General features: G+C 41.2%; 1 protein-coding gene across 1 annotated transcript in view; it reads right to left on the reverse strand.

The window, feature by feature from the left end:
• Positions 1-19,476, reverse strand: part of prpf3 (PRP3 pre-mRNA processing factor 3 homolog (yeast)) — a 34,362-nt gene extending 14,886 nt beyond the window's left edge. The window contains exons 1-11 of the mRNA XM_061881653.1: positions 19,262-19,476; positions 13,789-13,935; positions 8,209-8,339; positions 5,010-5,177; positions 4,850-4,927; positions 4,522-4,772; positions 4,326-4,444; positions 1,082-1,269; positions 823-989; positions 663-745; positions 408-551 (exon numbers count right to left, since the gene is read on the reverse strand). Of these exons, the coding sequence (XP_061737637.1) occupies positions 408-551; positions 663-745; positions 823-989; positions 1,082-1,269; positions 4,326-4,444; positions 4,522-4,772; positions 4,850-4,927; positions 5,010-5,177; positions 8,209-8,339; positions 13,789-13,927 (1,468 nt within the window). The 5' untranslated portion in view covers positions 13,928-13,935; positions 19,262-19,476. The remainder of the gene's footprint in view (positions 1-407; positions 552-662; positions 746-822; positions 990-1,081; positions 1,270-4,325; positions 4,445-4,521; positions 4,773-4,849; positions 4,928-5,009; positions 5,178-8,208; positions 8,340-13,788; positions 13,936-19,261) is intronic.
• Positions 19,477-20,893: the final 1,417 nt, after the last annotated feature.

The raw sequence follows: 20,893 nt of genomic DNA on the forward strand, positions 1-20,893 counted from the left end.
TAATTCTAGGCAGGCGCATACTATATACCCAGTGGCAATACAAGGAAATACGGTAATCGTGATTTAAATACTAATAGACATTCATATTTTTATTTTTGGCTGTAATAATGCAGCCCCTAATGTTAAATGATTATTTAACCACTTCAAACATTATTTGCATGCACTTTGCATTGTTTTCTGCAATTAAAACAGTAGTTATTTGCCATTAAATGGGTTTTGTGTTAACACATGTTGGTGTCCAGAACCAGTTTACATTGGTTTTACATTATTTCTTATGGGCGAAATTGCTGCAGTTTTCATATGAATCAGTCTTCATCTGGCCTTTTGGAACGGATTACTAATGAAAACAGAGGTACCACTGTTGCTTGGACTGACTAGTTATTGTTGTTATAAGAATGCACATGTACCTTTGGGCTCCGGCGGAGGCATCAGTCCCAGTCGGACCTTTTCCTGCACTTCTTTAAGGCCCTCCCTGCGCGTCTGCCGTCTCAGTTTCTTCTGTTCTTTCTTTGTCAGGTATAAGCCCAGCGCGATTGGCTTGTCGGTGTCAACTGAGGGGACAGAAACACAAACCCTGTAACCCGTTTAGTCTATTATGAATATGACTGTGGTGCAGCAATAGCATAGGAGAGTGGTGTCAGACTTGTACGCTTCACACTTACTTGGAGGGCTAATTTGTGCAGGATGTTCCACTAAGTTTGTCACGCCAAAAAGCACCACCTCATCCAATTTGGTTTTTGGAGTTCTTCATGGGAAAAGAGCATATTTGAGATGACTAACCAAGGGCCGCAGTAAGAGCATTCATGTGAGGTAATTGCTTACATCTCCATGTTGGTGGGCAAAATGAAGGAGTCCCACCATTCGATGTTGGGGACTTCGCTGTCTCCAATGTCCTTTCTGGGGGCGATCAGAGCCAGCTTGGTGGACGCGTGGATTCCAGTCTTCTTAGCCGCCTGGGATATCTCATTCTGCAACCTCTCTAACTGAGCCTGTCACAGCAAAAAAGTGCAAAATGTTTCTTTTCCAAATATTTAATTGGAGCATTCTAAAAACAATCGGACAATGTTGAGTTCAAACAAACCTTAGTTCGGATTCTTTGGGCGATCTTCTCAAAGCGCCCCGGCTCGTGGAATTTGAAGCTCTTGCGAGCCCTCTGTGCCGCTAAGAGGTTTACGCGATTGTCAAAGTAGGACGTGGACTCCAACTCTTCCCCGGGCTTTTCTTTCAGCTGCTGACGGAACTGCTCCCTCTTGACCGCTCGAATGTTGGCTGGGAACAAAAAAGGAAATTGTGAGTGAGGGTAACCAAAAAAAAACCCCAAAAACTATGAATCAATGAATTATTGAAAGCAAAGTAGTGAAGTGAAGTGAAGTGTATTATATTTATATAGCGCTTTTCTCTAGTGACTCAAAGCGCTTTACATAGTGAAACCCAATATCTAAGTTAGACAGGTTTTAGTTCCTACAGGGTCTGGTGTGAGCCAGACCTGTTAAAAATGCCATATCTGAAATTTCAAATTATTTTTAGCTGAAATTTGAATTGAGTTGGCTCCATCCCACAGAATATTAAACTGGAATTAGAGGAAGTTGAATTAAATTCATTGCAATTCAGATAAATTGCTTGTAACAGAGTAACAAGAAACATTTGTCACTTTTAACAAAGGTTTTGTCTACAAAAACAAAAATTAAACACTTATCAGAGAGTTCAGTTAATTTATCGATTTTTTTTTCCGTTGACGGCCATAGTAAAAAGTTCTCCCAAAAACAAAAATAGTCCTTCCTTTTACTGGTAATCCTTTCAACAGGAAGTAGAGTGAAGTTCAGTCAACTGTTTGACGATGTAATATTAATACAAACTACGCACTAAATTATTTTTAAATCCTGACCCCTAAAGGGACAAGTGGTAGAAAAAGAATGGATGCTTGGTTTACAAGTCAAAAACATTGTCTAAACTGTTGTATTTGGACATTTAATTCTTACATCATTAAATAAAGTATGAGTAATGATGTTGTAGGATGTAATCTGATTGAATGAGATGTCTTTAAGTCATGTGATCCACAACTATTTGTTGTCTACTGACAAACGAAACACACACATTATGTTTTCCTCTGTATTAAATTCCATTGTGTGTATAAAAAAGTTTTAATATGTGTTATGAGGTTGCTGTCCACTTACAAACAGCCAGGATTTGCTGGCATCATGTCACATAATTAAAGAGTCTTCATAAGAAACATTCTTACAATTATCAAACAAGTAGTTTTCTATTTTATCATATACTTTAAAAATACTGAATTTGTTTTAGCTTTAGTATCTGTACTTTGTGCTTGTTTGACGTGGTCCCATTAATGGTTTATTTAAATATAACCATATATATATATATATATATATATATATAGTTATATTTTAATACAGGCACCTTCTTAGTTGGTTGTTTATGCGTCATATAACGTACACTTGTTCAGCCTGTTGTTCACTATTCTTTATTTTGGTGTTAGGTTTTATCATATAAATTTCCCCCAAAAATGTGACTTATATGTTTTTTTCCTTCTTTATTATGCATTTTCAGCAGGTGCGACTTATACTCCGGAGCGACTTATACTCTGAAAAATACGGTATATATAATTTTTATTCATTAATCACAATGAATGTACTTATTCCAGCATTGTGTAACTGTATGTAAATATATTTATCAGTTTTTATGAGTCCTTTCTACTGCAGTTTGATATGTTTTTATTTTTGTAATCAGCCTTACCGAAGCCTAGATACTAAACTTTGTGATGAACACATGCAGGTGCGGCTCTTACTGAATACTATGGAAGGGGAACATTATCACCAGACCTATGTAAGCGTCAATATATACCTTGATGGTGCAGAAAAAAGACCATATATTTTTTTAACCGATTTCCGAACTCTAAATGGGTGAATTTTGGCGAATTAAACGCCTTTCTGTTTATCGCGCTGGAGGCGATGACGTCAGAATGTGACGTCGCCGAGGTAACACACCCGCCATTTTCATTTTCTACACATTACAAACACCGGGTCTCAGCACTGTTATTTTCCGTTTTTTTGACTATTTTTTGGAACCTTGGAGACATCATGCCTCGACGGTGTGTTGTCGGAGGGTGTAACAACACTAACAGGGAGGGATTCAAGTTGCACCACTGGCCCGAAGATGCCAAAGTGTCTGCCGCCAGACCCCCATTGAATGTGCCGGAGAGTCTCCACATTTGACCGGCGATGCTAAGACAGACATGGCATAGAGATGTATGGATAACCTGCAGATGCATTTGCAACGATAAAGTCAACGAAATCACAAAGGTGAGTTTTGTTGATTTTGACTGCCAGCTAATCGATGCTAACATGTTACGTTAATCAATGCTAACATGCTATTTACCGGCGATGCTAAGGCAACCATGGCACAGAGATGTATGGATAACCTGTAGATGCATTTGCAACAATAGTCAACGAAATCACAAAGGTGAGTTTTGTTGATGTTGACTGCCAGCTAATCGATGCTAACATGCTACGCTAATCGATGCTAACATGCTATTTACCGGCGGTGCTAAAGCAGACATGGCACAGAGATGTATAGATAACCTGCAGATGCATTTGCAACTATATTACGTTTCCTCCCACCCACATTTAATGGGAAAAAAACACTTACCAATCGACGGATTTAAGTTGCTCCAGTGTCAAAAGATGCGAAAGTCCTGATCGTTTGGTCCGCACATTTTACCGGCGATGCTAACGCAGCTATTCGGCCATGCTATGGCTATGAATAGCGTCAAAAGCTATTTGCTCAATAGCTTCAGTTTCTTATTCAATACTTCCATACTCCAACCATCTGTTTCAATACATGCGTAATCTGTTGAATCGCTTAAATTGCTGAAATCCGAGTTTGAATCCGAGCTAATGTCACTATATCTTCCAGTGGTATTCCCATTGTTTGTTTACATTGGCAGCACTGTGTGACGTCACAGGGAAATGGATAGTGGTTTCAAAGATAGTGAAAATAAGGCACTTTAAAGCTTTATTTAGGGATATTCCGAGACCGGTAAAATTTTGAAAAAAAATTCAAAAAATATAACAAGCCACTGGGAACTGATTTTTATTGTTTTTAACCCTTTTGAAATTGTGATAATGTTCCCCTTTAAAATCAGGAATAAGATTACTAATCCAGTGTTATTATTTGTGTGCGACCAGGATCCCCCTGTAGTGGAAGTTGGGCCCAGAGGTCCAAAAGGTTAAGAACCACTGTTCTACTTAATTTTTCCGATTTCCGACTAATAATGAACGTTTAATTTTCTATTGTGACAGCATACATACCTTTCAGGGTGGGCATGCGATGTGTGAGCTCGATCTCTTTACCGGTGGCATCCACTGTCCTACCCTTGTCATCCAGAATGAGTGGGGTTGGCTTATTCAATTCTTTCAGTTCTACTTTTCTACAATAGCACAAGGGTTGAACATTCTCAATCAACAAAATTGTTGGTCTGTATTGATACTTTGTGGTAATACTCACGGCGGGGCGATTCCCATGGCGTGAAGGTTAGCCAGAGCGACAAAGTTGTGAGCGATGGTGTTTCCCAAACCTCCGAGAACATTAGGTTGAATGGTTAACTGGGACTGGATGCGCGCCTTTTGCTCAGCGGCCTTGCGAGCCTTCTCGATGGCGTCGTTCATGAAGCTGGCGGCCTGCGAGGGTACGATGGAGCCGCCACTGGCGGCAGCGTTGCCAAGAAGTCGGGACATTGCAGAAGGTTCCATGCGTGCCTGTAAAAAGGAAGCCATTGTTTTCTTTCCCCTATGACCATCCAAGTGATGTGCAGAACACAGAAAGAAGCAATTACTGCAGTAGGAGCTGGTATGTTCAGTTGTTTCCTTCGCTGTTCTATCTGTTTTGTGGCTTCCTCCATCATTTGTTTGATCTGGAAAAAAAAGTCAGAAAAAAATCAAAAATAACTGCACTTATGTGACCCTGCAGCAGATGTGTTCGTGGTGATGTTCTACCTGCATTTTGCTGAGCATTACAGGGCTCTCGGCGGGCGGAGCTGCAGTGACCTCAGGCTCTTCCACCTCCTGAAAACGAGGGACCCGCTTACGTTTGGGAACTGTACCTTCTGCAGACTCCACTACGGCTTGCTTGCTTCCTTTTTTAGTCTCTTCACTGAAGACTTCCTAGGAACACAAGTAGAAGAAAGACAGCTCATAATGTCGAATTTTTAAAAAGAACCATCAACTGAAGAGTATTAGTTGATACATGCAATACAGGGTTTTCCCTTAATGTAAATGAATGTGGTGGACCACCACAGCATTTTTATTACCGCCACACCTTGAAAATAGGGTTGTTTTTTTTCTACTTAAATAGGAAATGAAGTAAAATAATATAGTGTAAGCCCCAGAAGAAATCACACAACGTCCGTCGCAATTTTTAACATTTATTACAAATCTTATGATAAACAAAGGCACAAGTCAAACAGGTTTTACCTCCCAGGTACACACTGTCATCTCTGTGAGTCTGCGCTTCCCCGTCAGGCGCACACAACACTTCCTCATTTTCCGCCAATTATTTTTCAGGCACGGACGGTGCGTTTGTAAGCATGGGACAAACTGACATTCAATCCAAACCACACAAATATTAAACATTACCACCAACAGGTTGTTACATTTTAAATGGATATAGAATAGAATATAAAGTACTTTATTGATCCCTGGGGGAAATTCAGCACCACAGTTCGCTCACAATAAGCAATAATAATAATAAATAATATATGACATATATATAATATAAATATAGTCTACATATATTCTACATTTAACTGCACTCAAGAAGAAACCTATGCATTATACAGTCTGATGGCTGTTGGTATGAAATACCTCCTGTGTCGTTCCGTGTTACATTTTGGGAGTCTGAGCGTTCCACTGAACGTGATCATTCTCTCCGCAAGGTCCGAGTGTAGTGGGTGGGAAGTCTTGTCCATAATGGCTAGAAGTTTTGCTAGACTTCTTCTCTCTGACACCATCGCCAGAGAGTCCAGCTCCACTCCCACCACGTTACTGGCCTTCTCTACCAGCTTGTCCAGTCTGTTAGCATCCCTCGCTCTCAGCCCGCTGCCCCAGCAGAATATATAGCCTATTGACAAGTGATTTGCCAAAAACTCGACCACCGGAAAAAAGCCTTTGATTACCGAAAACAGTGCTGCCAAACCTGGATTTAAACAAGACGCACGACACTGTCTGGAACACTATCGGCATTTCTACGATGTAGACGTTACCAGATGTGCCCGTGGACAGTGATCTTCAAAGTGTGCAAATATTAAGAGGACAGTGGCAGCTTTTAAGAAGAGAAAGTTCAACTGGAGCAGCCGGAACCAAGTGTGACGTCACGCTCGCTGTGGCTCACCTCTTCGTCAAGGACATCAAGGGCCGGAAGTTAAGAGTTTGTAAACACGACTGTATTTTGGAATAACACCAGAAGAACACATCTTAAAGTACATTGCACAATAAGCAACTACCATTGAAAATATGGTAAAAATATATAAAAATATAACTAAGATTGGTAGGGTGTGAGTTAAAACCCCGGCGGAATCATACCGAAGACCCATTACCTCCCTCCTTTGCACATAGCATTTAGGGTTGGAATTGGGGGTTAAATCACCATAACGATTCCCAAACGCAGCCACCGCTGCTGCTCACTGGTCCCCTCACCTCCCAGGGGGTGGAACAAGGGGATGGGTCAAATGCAGAGAGTAATTTCACCTAGTGTGTGTGTGTGTGTGTGTGTGTGTGACTATTAGGGTTGGGTATCGTTTGTATTTGAACGATTCTGATTCTTTGTTTCGATTCCGATTCCTGACGATTCTCGATTCTGATTCTTTCTTTTAAAAAAAAAAAAAAAAAAAAAGGCATGGTCAAAAAAAAGGTTGGGATATTTTAAATGAGCTAGCTAACCTAAAGTCTTTCTGAATGAAATAGTCTGACATTCTCCATCAATTTTAATTCTATTAACTTTTTATGAACTTTACTATAAATTCCTCACAGGGCTGTTTTCAACTAGAATATAAATATGAAATCTATGAACTTAAATATAAATATCATAAATTATGAATACATTTTCACAGAGGTACACTTTCATCGAGACCTTCATTTTTGAAAACACATTTACACATAAGTGTATGATGCTGCAGGAAACCTCATGAAAACACATTTACACACACAAGTGTATGATGCTGCAGGAAACCTCATGAAAACACATTTACACACACAAGTGTATGATGCTTTAGGTACTCCCACTGATGGGCTAACCTGGTGCAGAAAAGCAAATAAACAATAAGAAACATCTTGCAAAACCTAGTCCAGATTAGCCGCAGGTAGAGTATAAAATCAGAGACAGTTCTTGTTTAGGAAAATGACCATATCCGCCTTCTCAGGCAGAATGCGTGAGCGTTCTGGACAGATAGTGTCTCCTGTCCAAGACGGTACACGCATTTATTTGTACTCCATGAACTCGGAGGTGCTTCATCACGTTCGATGTGCACCCTCTTAAGCACGAAACAGTCCTGTCACACTTCGCCGATATTTCTTTTTTTTTTAGTAAAATAAAGCCACACTTTCGACCGTCGACGCCCGCTATCCATGCTTGACTGACTCGCTCGGCTACATAGGCTCGGCTATGCTAACACTTCCGGCGGTGGGCGCTTCTTCGTTGGTGTTCAGCGGCTTCTTTTTCCGGGTCGACAGACTTATTATTTTTTTCCGGTCGGCGGACTCTGTTTCGAAACTAGGAATCAAAATTTAAACTTTTGAACGATTCCGGGAGAACCGGAAAGTTAGTCCCGATTCCAATCGATACTCAACCCTAGTGACTATTAGTGGTACTTTAACTTTAATTAATAATAATAGATTTGTTTTTATATGTGTGTACACATTTTTTAGCCTTTTCATCACATCCACTCAACTATTTACATAGCATATTTAAAAAAACAAAAAGTTTCCCAAAGTCCTGCACAGGAGTTAAAACATTTAGAAGGAATAAAACTAAGGAGAATCTATTGGAAACAAAACACCAGTGCAAAAATATTTCTTAATAAAATCATATCATCATAGCAGATTACGCAAATGACTTGATGATGTCATTGTAGTCACGCCCACCGCTACAAGTCTCTTAGCAGTCTAGGGGTGACCCTGCAACTGGAGGATAGCGCTTTACCTTCAGGTCTCTCTTGCGGTTCTTGTCTCCAGATCCTTTGCTGCTACGGGTGCTGCGGCTCTCCTCCCATGCCTCAAAAAGACGCTCGACAAAACTTCCAGCGGATTCGTTCAGGAAAGGGTGCAGTTGGTCTAAAAACATGAGCGTGGGAATTAGGGGATGGAACAGTTTATGAAAACATCTGAAGCGTTCGGTTGACCTGACAAGGTTCAGAGCGTGTGTTGCTTGGCTCACCTGCTTTGTATTTTTGTTATAATCAGTTTGGAGCGTGTACGTGTAGTGAGGCAAAGTAGTGCCCTAGGATTTCCGCCATAACGGACCGGCGAGGGAATCACGGAATGGGCCAATAAAACTAGAATCTACTGTTGAAGAAGGAACATTAAAACTGACTTTAAAGTGGCTGAAATGCTGTCATCGTGAGGAGAGGGAATGTTTGTCTGGGGAAATGATGTGTCTGGGACCACTCATCGTCCCTGAAACAATCAACCGCCCCCTTCCGTACTAAACAATGGTAATAGAGCCACTTGAAACACCGACTAAGTCTGCGAAAAAACTTATCGATCCTTTAAGTAATTGAGTAATCCTAAAAATAAAGCCTAAATGCGTCTTTTAGGGAAAAAAATAGTTTAAATAAGTATTCAGATTACCTTTATTAGTCTTTCTTCACATAACATTGAAATTGACACACGGTTGGACTTTTGGTATTTATCAGTTTTCTTTCTGCCACCGTTCCCCGTTTTGTGCTTTTATTTATAGGTTAGCTTCTTGTTTTGGTCACGTTTCATGCTGTACTTTTAAAAGGGGGATCTAAACTAACTTTTTTTTCAACCTATTGGGACCTTGTGTTGTGTATTTGGGATCCCCATCAGTCCCGAAAATACAAAATCAGTGCATGGTGGAGAAAATTAGTTAAGTCAACGGATATATTTTCATTTATGGTAGAGATTTACTCGAAGAGCTTTCCGCAAATCCACCATTGTAGTTGGACACTGTTGTCAATAAGTTCCTTATTTTTCTCTATCTTCTTGTTGTGGGGCAGACTCCGATGTTGCCATTTCTAATACACAGTAGCGTTTAAGTCAGTAGACTCACAATGAAAGCGCTAAAATTTACAACAAAGATGACCGAAAGAAGACACAGTTGAAGTGGAATGTTTGTCTTAATAACTCTTTAACAAATACAGTTTTGGTAAATTGACTTAGTTGTGATTTCCTTCTCTGCATGAAAGTTTAAAATGAGCATATAGTAATGCAGTATGAACCAGAATGTTTTAATGTAGACACATTGAATCATCATACTGCTGTGATTATATGTATGTAAGGGTGTAACGGTACACAAAAATTTCGGTTCGGTACGTACCTCGGTTTAGAGGTCACGGTTCGGTTCATTTTCGGTATAGTAAGAAAACAACAAAATATACATTTTTGGGTTATTTATTTACCAAATTTGTAAACAATGGCTTTATCCTTTTAACATTGGGAACACTATAATAATTCTGCCCACGTTAATCCACATTAAACTCCCTCAAGTTGTTGCTTTGATTAAATAAAATGACAAAACTTTTCTTCTACATATAAAAAGTGCAACATTAAACAGTTTCATGTCAACTCATCATGCTTAATTTATTACAGCATTTGGGAAGCCTGTAGTTGACTTTTATTATGTAAATGTTGTATTTTTATCAACATGTGATAGCAGGGAACCTGGTATTCAAAACTAGGCTGCTACATTACTAATGATTAATGTAACTATTGCTGAAAAATAGTACAATTGCAATAGGAGAGACTATTCATCCCTAAACACAATAGAATTCAATGAAATAACAGACGGACAGGGCTTTGCTGCCCCTAACACACACACACAAGCACAAGCACACGCGCACACACACACACGCACAGCAAAATGAGCTAACGTTACGCTAAAAGCTAATTAGCCTTCATCTCAAGCCTATACTATGAGCGAGCTGAGCTGCAGTTTAATTTCTGGAAGGTCAACGGGCTCATAGTGATGTTTGTAATAGTTGTGACTGGGAAGTGTTTCGTATAATTTGGCTAAACGAATATTTCTGCTCGATGCTGAAGGATTGACTACATCGCTCTGAAGTCTGAATACGCACTGCTGATTGGCTGTTACACCGCTCTGAATACGCACTGCTGATTGGTTTTGTATATAACCAATCAGATGGTTGTGTGGGCGGGACAATGAGGCAGAGACAGAGGCAGAAAGCAGAGCAGCTTTTGAAGACTTCTGCTTCCGAACTCGTTCGATACGCCCGCGTGCCGAACGGAAACCCCCGTACCGAAACGGTTCGATACAAATACACGTACCGTTACACCCCTATATGTATCAAATGTTAATTCAAGGCTAAGGCAAAATATCAAGATATATATATATCATGTATCGTGACATGGCCTAAAAATAGAGATATTAATCAAAGGCCATATCGCCCAGCCCTAATGTCAAGTATACGGCAAAAACGTTGCTATTAAAGTAGCAGCACTACTAATTTTTAGTATAATTTGAAAAGTCACCCGCTAGAGAATGAGGAGTGCTTGAAACTCTGCATGTCAATCAACATCTCCGGCCGGTGCCACACCCAACAAAACGCTCAAACAACCAGCACTGACCCAATTGAGCCTGGCGTCTTCCATTTCCACATCAACACAGAACGAAAAAAATAGTCAACAGTAGGAGATAACGTCTGCAGTAACCTACCACATCGTGAAGGATGAACACTATTTGATTTCCTATAATGCAGCTCATTTTTATTTGACAGTTATTCAAATATCTTGTGTGACATCATGCACACAAGTGCACTGTGTTTTAAAATATTGTAGTTGGGTTCTGTACAAAAAGTGCACTTTAATTTAGTGTTGTTTTAAAATGTCATCTTAGTGACATCGTGCAGAAAAGTGCATTAATAGCTTGTTTTAAAATATCTCTGATATTCTTGATCTTTCTGTTTTGAAATTACATGAATGTTTGTTTAATAAATACAGTTTTGGTCAACTGACTTAGTTGTGATTTCCTTCTCTGCATGAAAGTTTAAAATGAGCATATATTAACGCAGTATGAACAAGAATGTTTTAATGTAGACACATAGAATCCTCATACTGCTGTGATTATATGCATCAAGTGCATACTTGCCAACCCTGCCGATTTTCCTGGTAGAGTTTGAAATTTCCGTGCCCCTCCGGGTCCACCGTTCTCACAAATTTCTCCCAATTTCCACAACAAATATTGCTAAACCACCCTTCACTGGGCGCCGTTTCCGGCCGGACAATAATAACGGTTACACCTTGAAGTCAAGCGCAGCAATCAGCAAAGAAGATGAAGCAGAAGAAGAGACATGGTGATGACGAGTAAGAAGAAGAAGTGTAAGTATGATTAAGTGTTAATTAAAGGCTAAGGCAAAATATGGAGATATATATCGTATATCGTGACCATACATGCAAACCTTGAGACCTCTGAATTGGGGAGGTGGAGAGGGTGTGGTTGGGGGGTGTGGGGTTGAGGTGCAGGCAGCATTCCCCCCTCCCCTTCGAGCTGTCCTGGATAAAATAAAATTATTTTTTCCAATCATTTTGGGACGTGTAAGCGTATTTCATCTTCTTACTCGTCGTCGCCATGTCTCTTCTTCGTCTCCTTGTTGTGTGTGCAGTTGTGCACTGAGCTCCAAAAGCCGTAGATGTTATTGTAGCATCCCGAAAGAATTAGTGCTCGAAGGGGCTCTGGGTATTTGTTTTGTTGTGTTTATGTTATGTTGCGGATGTTCTCCCGAAATGTGTTTGTCATTCTTGTTTGGTGCGGGTTCACAGTGTGGCGCATATTAGTAACAGTGTTAAAGTTGTTTATAAGGCCACCCTCAGTGTGACATGTATGCAGGGCTGGGCGATATATCGATATGCACGATATATCACGGGTTTGTCTCTGTGCGATATAGAAAATGACTATATCATGATATTGGAGTTCTCATGCAGTTGCTTTTAGCTGCTGGCATTACATTACAGGCTCTTCTCGCTCTTTCCTGTCTCTCCTTCTCACAGACAAGCGCACCTTCTTACACACGTCACATACTGTCACGTCATACGTCACATACATATATGCCCTCGCGGAGCAGAGAGGTAGCAGCACGGGAAACGTTAGCTGTGATGCTAGCAGAGCCGTGCGAGTGGTGAAACGAGAGAGAGAAGGTGGGAATGAAGGAAGAATTAATTCACAAGAAAAACAGAAGCGGGTTCATCCTCTGGCGGTGGTTTGGCTTCAAGTGGGAATATGTCGAACAGACAACCGTAATTTGTCAAGTGTTGGCCAAAACGGCGTTGCTACAAAAACATAGCATTACTGCTAATATGTAGCATCATTTGAAAAGTCACCTGCTAGAGAATGGATAGTGCTTACTACGCATGTCAACATCTCCGTTCGGTGCCACACGACCACACCATCAAAATGCCGGAGGCAAACATTTCCAGATCAACACCATATGAAAAAAATAAATGATAAATAATGATAAATGGGTTGTACTTGTATAGCGCTTTTCTACCTTCAAGGTACTCAAAGCGCTTTGACACTACTTCCACATTTACCCATTCACACACATATTCACACACTGATGGAGGGAGCTGCCATGCAAGGCGCCAACCAGCACCCATCAGGAGCAAGGGTGAAGTGTCTTGCTCAGGACACAACGGACGTGACGTGGATGGTACTAGGTGGGATTTGAACCAGGGACCCTCAGGTTGCGCACGGCAACTCTCCCACTGCGCCACGCCGTCCCGTGGCGCAGTGGGAGCAAAATAGTCAACAAAATTTAATAACGTCCGTAGTAACCTACAACATAGCAAAGGACAAACACTATTTGATTTCCTATTATGCAGCTCATTTTTATTTGACACTTAAAATGTCTCTGACAATCTTGCACTTTCTGTTTTGGAAATGACTTGAACGTTTGTGCCATTGCTTAATAACTGTTTAACAAATACACTTTTGGTCAATTGACTTAGTTGTGATTTCCCTCTCTGCATGAAAGTTTAAAAGTAGCATTTATTAATGCAGCATGAAGAAGAATGTTTTAATGTAGACACATAGAATCATCATACTGCTGTGATTATATGCATCAAGTGTTCATTCAAGGCCAAGGCAAAATATCGTAATATATATCGTATATAGCGATAAGGCCTAAAAATATTGCGATATTAAAAAAAGACAATATCGCCCAGCCCTAACTCGAATATTACGATATCGTAATTTTCTATATTGCACAGAGGCAAACCCGCGATATATCGTTTATATCAATATATCGCCCAGCCCTAGGAATAAGCGGTAGTAAATGGATGGATGTTAGACCCACTCGACATCCATTGCTTTCGGTCTCTCCTAGAGGGGGAGGGGGTTTCCCACATATGCAGTCCCCTCCAAGGTTTCTCCTAGTCATTCACATCAACGTCCCACTGGGGTTAGTTTTTCCTTGCCCGTACGTGGGCTCTGTACCGCGGATGACGTTGTGGCTCGTGCAGCCCTGTGAGACACTTGTGATTTAGAACTATATAAATAAACATTGATTGATGGATGGATGGTTACCTGTGGTTTTCCTCTTGTCCATCCCCTTCCCCACGCACTGCAGCGCCACAGTGACCACGGTGGGCTCCGAGAAGCCGAGCACCTTCTTCACCGTGCGCTCCACCCACGGCCTCAACTCCTCTGCATCCCGCTTGGACATCCTCTCTTCTGCAAAGCAAACACAAGTTGGCAAAAGAGTTAACCAAAAAAAAGTTTCAAGAGCTCCTACCTCGGCTAGTGCATTAGCTGCACCGCACGGGCAATTATGCAAACACATCCCAGCTCGACACAGGTCAAAAGTACAGGACGGCTTCAAATAAATCAGTGGTTCTTAACCTTGTTGGAGGTTCCGAACACCACCAGTTTCATATGCGCATTCACCAAAACCTTCTTTTGTGAAAAATAAAATGATTTTTATTCAAATTCAAGACAAAAATGTTTTTTTTTCATGGTGTACGAAATGAACCGTGTATGAACATCACCTTGTTCAAAAACAAAACCAACAGTGCATGAACTCACAACAAATTATCCATCCACCCATCCATTTTCTACCGCTCCCTTTGGGATCGCGGGGGGCGCTGGTGTTTATCTCACCTACAATCGAGCGGAAGGCGTCGTACACTCTGGACAAGTTGCTAACTCATCGCGGGGCCACAACAAATTACACACTTGCAAATCAGTGTGACTTTTGCTGTTGCCGTATCCATGATACGCCGATATGGAGAAGTTTTTATTTACACGATGAGTCCCGAATTTCAGTGTCCCTCCTGAAAATCTCCCGGGGCAACCATTCCCCCGAATTTCTCCCGATTTCCACCCAGACAGCGATATTGGGGGCATGCCTTGAAGGCACTGCCTTTAGCATCCTCTACAACCTGTCGTCACGTCCGCTTTTCCTCTATACCAGGGGTCTCAAACTCAATTTACCTGGGGGCCACTGGATGCAGAAACTGGATGAGGCTGGGCCGCAAGAAGAGATTTCCTATAAAATCTAACATGCACTTTTTATTGAATTCACCTTCTTTGAATGGATTTCCCGCCCTAGTGCAACATACTTGCCAACTCTCGCGATCTTTCCGGGTAACACCCGAATATCAGTGCTCCTCCAGACAATCTCCCGGGGTATTCATTTTCCCGGTTATCACCCGGACAACATTGTTATGGGCATGCCATAGTGACACTGCCTTTTGCGTCCGCTTTTCTACCATATGAAAAATGCGCCGGCCCAGTCATATATTGTATGAGGTTTCTGCAGACCCACGGAAGTGACTGCAAGGCATACTTGGTCAACAGCCATACAGGTCACACTGAGGGTGGCCGCATAAACAACTTTATCACTGTTAAAAATATGCGCCACACTGTGAACCCACACCAAACACGATTGACAAACACATTTTGGGACAACATCAACACCGTAACACAACAGAACAAATACCCAGAATCCAATGCAGCCCTAAGTCTTCCGGGCTACAATAGGGGGTGGGGTTCGGGGGGGGAGGGGTGTATATTGTAGCCTGGAAGAGTTAGAGCTGCATGGGATTCTGGGTATTTGTTCTGCTGTGTTTATGTTGTGTTACAGTGAGGATGTTCTTCCAAAATGTGTTTGTCATTCTTGTTTGGTGTGCGTTCACAGTGTGGCACATATTTGTAACAGTGTTAAAGTTGCCTATACGACCACCCTCAGTGTGACCTGTGTGGCTGTTGATCAACTATGTCTTGCAGTCGCTTACTGCCTCTACAGTAGCCCACTTAATATTATTTGTAACTGTTGCGACTAATAATTATAATTTGTTTTATTTCTCTAAAAACAGAATAAGTTAAGTTCATAAAAGGGAATTTAAATCAAAATGTGTAAAAGTTCATAAGAAGGCTTTATTTAAGTTACTATGGTTAAAAATGTAATTTCATGCCTTTTTGTTGGGTTTGTGGGCATGCGTTTGTTTTGAAGTGTCTTGATTGGTCTGTGAACGGATATAAGGACGCTACTTCCGGGTATGAGTGAACATCTCTTTGATGCAATAAGAAGGGATAAAGAGAGCAACTGATCGTAACAAGGACTAAAAAGTGTCACAAGGACTTTCAGCGTTTGGGCTATAAGAGCCAGAAGATCACAATTTCCTTCTAAAAGAAGCATGCAGGCCAACGAGGTATTTGTCATTTCTGTTTGTATTTTACTTCGGTAAAATGCTTGAGCCACATGCTGTGCATGTTATTTTTACGTTTGTAACTTGCTTTATTTTATTAACAGTTTTCACTGTGAATTGAAGGGAAAGGAAGCCTTCAATAAATCAGTCAAAGAAAGCCATTGTGTCAGTGCTATGTGGAGGGAGTTACATTATTCTTTGGGTGATATTCGAGAGAATGATTACCTCCAGAGAGGCACTGAAAATTGTGAGTCGCCCAGAAAAATCGAGGGTATACAACAGGGGTGCCCACACTTTTTCTGCAGGCGAGCTACTTTTCAATTGACCAACTCGAGGGGATCTACCTCATTTATATATATCATTTATATTTATTTATTTATGAAAGAGACATTTTTGTAAACAAGTTAAATGTGTTTAATGATAATACAAGCATGTGTAACACATATAGATGTCTTTCTTTCACAAAGACAAGAATATAAGTTGGTGTATTACCTGATTCTGATGACTTGCATTGATTGGAATCAGACAGTAATGATGATAACGCCCACATTTTCAAATGGAGGAGAAAAAAAGTTGTCCTTTCTGTACAATACCACATGAAAGTGGTTGGTTTTTGGCATCTAATTCATCCAGCTTCCATACACTTTACAAGAAAAACATTGGCGGCAAATTCCGTAGCTTGCTTGATTGACATTCACGGCACCCGAGGGTCTTGTGAGATGACGCTGGCTGCTGCCAGTTCATTATTATGAAAAAATTACAGAGAGGAAGGCGAGAAACACTTTTTATTTCAACAGACTTTCGCGCCGTCCCTTCCGTCAAAACTCTAAAGGCCGACTGCACATTTCCTATCTTCACAATAAAAGCTCTGCTTCATGCTGCCTGCGCTAACAAAATAAGAGTCTCGGAAAGCTTTCTGAGGGATCGCTTGTGCACGCCAGTTTTCCGAGACTCTGTATTTAGTTAGCGCAGGCAGCATGAAGCAGGGCTTTTATTGTGAAGATAGGAAATGTGCAGTCGGCCTTTAGAGTTTTGACGGAAGGTTCGGCGCGAGAGTCTGTTGAAATAAAAAGTGTTTCTCGCCTTCCTCTTGGTCATATTTTCATAATAATGATCTTGCAGCAGCCAGCGTCATCTCACAAGACCCTCCGGTACCGTGAATGTCATTTAAGTGACGTCTTGGTGAAGATTGATGATCACTAATTTTTAGGTCTATTTTTTTTAATAGCCTGGCTGGAGATCGACTGACACCCCCCCCGCGGTCGACTGGTAGCTCGTGATCGACGTAATGGGCACCCCTGGTATACAAGTATGATGCTGCAAAGTGCCATTCATATAAAACTGGCAGGCCGCACCAACATTACATTTTCATACTAAGGTGCGGGCCACAAAATGTCTCGCGGGCCGCGTGTTTGAGACCCCTGCTCTATACTAAGGCGTGCTGGCGCATTCACATCATTTATGTGGCTTTTACACACACATAAGTGAATGCAAGGCATACTTGACCAACACCTTTACAGGTCACACTGAGGGTAGCCCTACACACCGTTACAAATCAGGGTATCTGCAGGTTTCAGCAAGTCAAATTTAAGACTTTTTAAGACCTTTTTAATGCCACCTTGAATGAAATGTAAGACCGAAAAAAATAATAAAAAATCTATAAATATAAGCAATGTTTGGGGATCCCACTCTACTACAACCTCAATGACAATCAGTCAAGTCTACTTTTTGTATGTTTATTAATAAACTGATAAGCACCACTCTGCCAAACAGCTTATCAAAAATCTTGAGAGATCCAAAAACTTTGACATCCAAAACAAACAAAGCAACGCCAGTAAAAACATAATAACCGAGGTGAGTGTAAAAAATAAATTACATTTGGTCAATAATAGTGCAAAACAGTATTATAACAACAACAAAACACTGAACACACACTCAAATGATCCTCATTCACAAGTTCTGCCTCTATTTATTTCAGCTCACTCATTTTTTCTTTGTATCTCTTGAAGAGATACAAAGAAAAAATGAGTGAGCTGAAATCACTCACTTTTACTCAAAGACGTGCCCCGAAAAAAAAAACAAAAAAAACTGACCCGACAATTTAAGACCATTGAGTACTGAGTTTAAGACCATTTTAGGAATTTCTAATAAATTTAATACTTTTTAAGGCCTTAATTTTAGATACATGAATTTAAGACTTTTTAAGGATCCGCGGATACTCACGGTGGCAGAGGGGTTAGTGAGTCTGCCTCACAATACGAAGTTCCTGCAGTCCTGGGTTCAAATCCAGGCTCAGGATCTTTCTGTGTGGAGTTTGCATGTTCTCCCCGTGACTGCGTGGGTTCCCTCCAGGTACTCCGGCTTCCTCCCACTTCCAAAGACATGCACCTGGGGATAAGTTGATTGGCAACACTAAATTGGCCCTAGTGTGTGAATGTGAGTGTGAATGTTATCTGTCTATCTGTGTTGGCCCTGCGATGAGGTGGCGACTTGTCCAGGGTGTACCCCGCCTTCCGCCCGATTGTAGCTGAGATAGATAGGCGCCAGCGCCCCCCGCTACCCCAAAAGGGAATAAGCTGTAGGAAATGGATGGACGGATACCCTGCAAATACGCCCCACACTGTGAACCCACACCAAACAAGAATCCATCCATCCATCCATTTCCTACCACTTATTCCCTTTGGGGTCGCCGGTGCCTATCTCAGCTACAATCGGGCGGAAGGCAGTGTACACCCTGGACAAGTCGCCACCTCATCGCAGGGCCAACACAGGTAGACAGACAACATTCACATTCACACACTAGGGCCAATTTAGTGTTGCCAATCAACCTATCCCCAGGTGCATGTCTTTGGAAGCGGGAGGGAGCCGGAGTACCCGCAGGGAACCCACGCAGTCACGGGGAGGACATGCAAACTCCACACAAAGATCCCGAGCCCGGGATTGCACCCAGGACTACTCAGGACCTTTGTATTGTGAGGCAGACGCACTACCCCTCTTCCACCGTGAGGCCCCCAAACAAGAATGACAAACACATTTCGGGAGAACATCCTGACCGTAACAAAACAGAACAAATATCCAGAACCCCTTGCAGCACTAACTCTTCCGGGATCTACAATATATACTCCCGCCCACCTGAACCAGCCCCCACCCCGAAATTCGCAGGTCTTAATGTTAACAAGTATGGAAGAAACCCAGGTTAAGAACCACTGAAATAAAAGCCTGTGTTATGATAGCGAACTTTAAGTTAGACGGCGTGTCACATTAAAAAATGCTGTCAAAAAGTAACATGGCTACATGCTAATGCTAACCCTGTTAGCACACTTGTATATAATTGACGCGCATTTACTTACAAGTCCTTGGTCTTCACCTTAACTGCTATTAAGGCGCCCGGTTTGTAAAAGTCCCACCAGTTGAGTCCGTTTAGGAAGGTTTGTGGGACAATGAAGGCCAAGTTTTCAGGGCAACTTAATAGTCGGGCGCGCGGGTTCGTTCTCACGACGTTGTTGAGCGAGGAGGCAACCCGGAAGTGGAAGTTGTTTCATTTCCGGGTCCTCGTTCTACATCCTCGTCGTGTATTTTTCACGCTTTCTGTTGGTCGCCATCTAGCGTCTCAAAAGGAAACTACTGCCACTATTTATATATAATACAGTGGTTCTCAACCTTTTTTCAGTGATGTACCCCCTGTGAACATTTTTTTTTATTTCAAGTACCCCCTAATAAGAGCATTTTTGGTTGAAAAAAAGAGATAAAGAAGTAAAATACAGCACTATGTCATCAGTTTCTGATTTATTCAATTGTGCAAAATATTGCTCATTTGTAGTGGTCTTTCTTCAACTATTTGGAAAAAAAAAAGACATCATTGCAGTTTTTTTTAAGAAAGTCGAAAAATAATCTAAACTAGCATGTACACATTTTTAATATGCATATTGTATACAAACCCCGTTTCCATATGAGTTGTAAAATTGTGTTAGATGTAAATATAAACAGAATACAATGATTTGCAAATCATTTTCAACCCATATTCAGTTGAATATGCTACAAAGACAACATATTTGATGTTCAAACTGATAAACGTTTTTTTTTTTGTAAATAACTTTAGAATTTGATGCCAGAAACACACGACAAAGAAGTTGGGAAAGGTGGCAATAAATACTGATAAAGTTGAGGAATGCTCATCAAACACTTATTTGGAACCTCCCACAGGTGTGCAGGCTGATTGGGTATAAAAACAGCTTCCCAAAAAATGCTCAGTCTTTCACAAGAAAGGATGGGGCGAGGTACACCCCTTTGTCCACAACTGCGTGAGCAAATAGTCAAACAGTTTAAGAACAACGTTTTTCAAAGCGCAATTGCAAGAAAGTTAGAGATTTCAACATCTACGGTCCATAATATCATCAAAAGGTTCAGAGAATCTGGAAAAATCACTCAACGTAAGCAGCATGGCCGGAAACCAACATTGACTGACCGTGACTTTCGATCCCTCAGACGGCATTGTATAAAAAAAACGACATTAATCTCTAAAGGATATCACCATATGAGCTCAGGAACACTTCAGAAAACCACTGTCACTAAATACAGTTTGTCACTACATCTGTAAGTGCAAGTTAAAGCTCTACTATGCAAAGCGAAAGCCATTTATCAACAACATCCAGAAACGCCGCCGACTACTCTGGGCCCGAGCTCAGCTAAAATGGACTGATGCAAACTTGAAAAGTGTTCTGTGGTCCGACGAGTCCACATTTCAAATTGTTTTTGGAACAATTCGACATCCCAAAGGGGAAGCGAACCATCCAGACTGTTATTGACGCAAAATTCAAAAGCCAGCATCTGTGATGGTATGGGGGTGCATTAGTGCCCAAGGCATGGGTAACTTACACATCTGTGAAGGCACCATTAATGCTGAAAGGTACATACAGGTTTTGGAGCAACATATGCTGCCATCTAAGCGGTGTATTATTCATGGACGCCCCTGCTTATTTCAG

The sequence above is a fragment of the Nerophis ophidion genome, linkage group LG21, assembly GCF_033978795.1.
Source record: "Nerophis ophidion isolate RoL-2023_Sa linkage group LG21, RoL_Noph_v1.0, whole genome shotgun sequence".
In the NCBI taxonomy this organism is placed as follows: Eukaryota; Metazoa; Chordata; class Actinopteri; order Syngnathiformes; family Syngnathidae; genus Nerophis; species Nerophis ophidion.